The 1,048-nt window shown below is 45.5% G+C and overlaps 1 protein-coding gene across 1 annotated transcript in view; it reads left to right on the top strand.

Annotated features, from left to right (window-relative positions):
- Positions 1 to 1,048, top strand: part of LOC101852054 (ADAMTS-like protein 1) — a gene marked incomplete in the record, with an annotated part of 152,716 nt that overhangs the window by 122,442 nt on the left and 29,226 nt on the right. The window contains 1 exon segment of the mRNA XM_035972616.1: positions 770 to 971. Within this exon segment, the coding sequence (XP_035828509.1) occupies positions 770 to 971 (202 nt within the window).

Below are 1,048 nucleotides of genomic sequence, written 5' to 3'. Positions count from 1 at the left end.
CAACCCCCTCCACTGTGATATTCACGTTGATGACTGGTATCCTGTCAGTTGTATGGAAATCTCAGTTTCAAGGGCCCACCCAGAGAGGCTTCTGAACTTTAACCCAGAAACGCGCAAAGACTCGCTGGTACATCTCTATTCTACATGTTCTGGATGGGTGTTTCTTGTGCGCGAAATATTTTCTTCAAGACTCAAAATATCTTTATCAATAAATGGCTGTCTATCTGTCTGTTTACGTGCCTATTTGTCTGATTCTCTGTCTGTCAGTTGTTTTTGGATCTGTCTGTCTGTTTGCCTGTCCGTCTATTTATCTGTCTGTCTAGTTTGTTGGATAGATTATCTCTCCACCTATGGAACTATCTCACTGACAGCCAGTCTATACGTCTGTCTCTATATATGTCTCTCTGTCTGTTTGTCTGATAGCCTGTCTGCCTTTATGTCTGTCTATCAATCACCATGTTTGTCTGTTTATTTGTCTATCTCTCTATCTCTTTATCTCTCTATCCATCCATCCATTCCTCCCTCGGTCCCTCATTCTCTCCGTCCCTTCATCCATCCATCCATCCATCCATCCATCCATCCATCCATCCATCCGTCGATCTATCATTCTATCCATGTATTTGTCTAATCATCCATCCATCCATCCATCCATCCATCCATCCATCCATCCATCCATCCATCCATCCCTCCATTCATCCGTCCATCCATCCATCCTTCCATCCATTTGTCTTCCCAACAATCACTCAACCCACCCTTGTACTTCCATCAGATGGAAGATTTTCTCGTGGCAAGCCTGCTCTGTGAGCTGCGGTGGGGGCGTGGCGACCCGAGCTGTCAGATGTATGGACACGCTGAGAGACGGGCGACAGCAATGGCTACACGACAGCTTCTGTCCCCACCCCAAGCCCTCGGGGACACGCCCCTGTAACTCCCACATCTGCCCTCGGTGGTACGCGGGGGAGTGGTCACCGGTAAGTTTGAAGAAATACTTTTTTAAAATGATATTGTTGTTGTTTTTTTTAAATTGTTATTATTTTGTTTTGTTTTG

This window comes from Aplysia californica, unplaced genomic scaffold, assembly GCF_000002075.1.
Source record: "Aplysia californica isolate F4 #8 unplaced genomic scaffold, AplCal3.0 scaffold00760, whole genome shotgun sequence".
NCBI classification, from domain to species: Eukaryota; Metazoa; Mollusca; class Gastropoda; order Aplysiida; family Aplysiidae; genus Aplysia; species Aplysia californica.
This window is presented reverse-complemented; position numbering and strand designations above follow the sequence as displayed.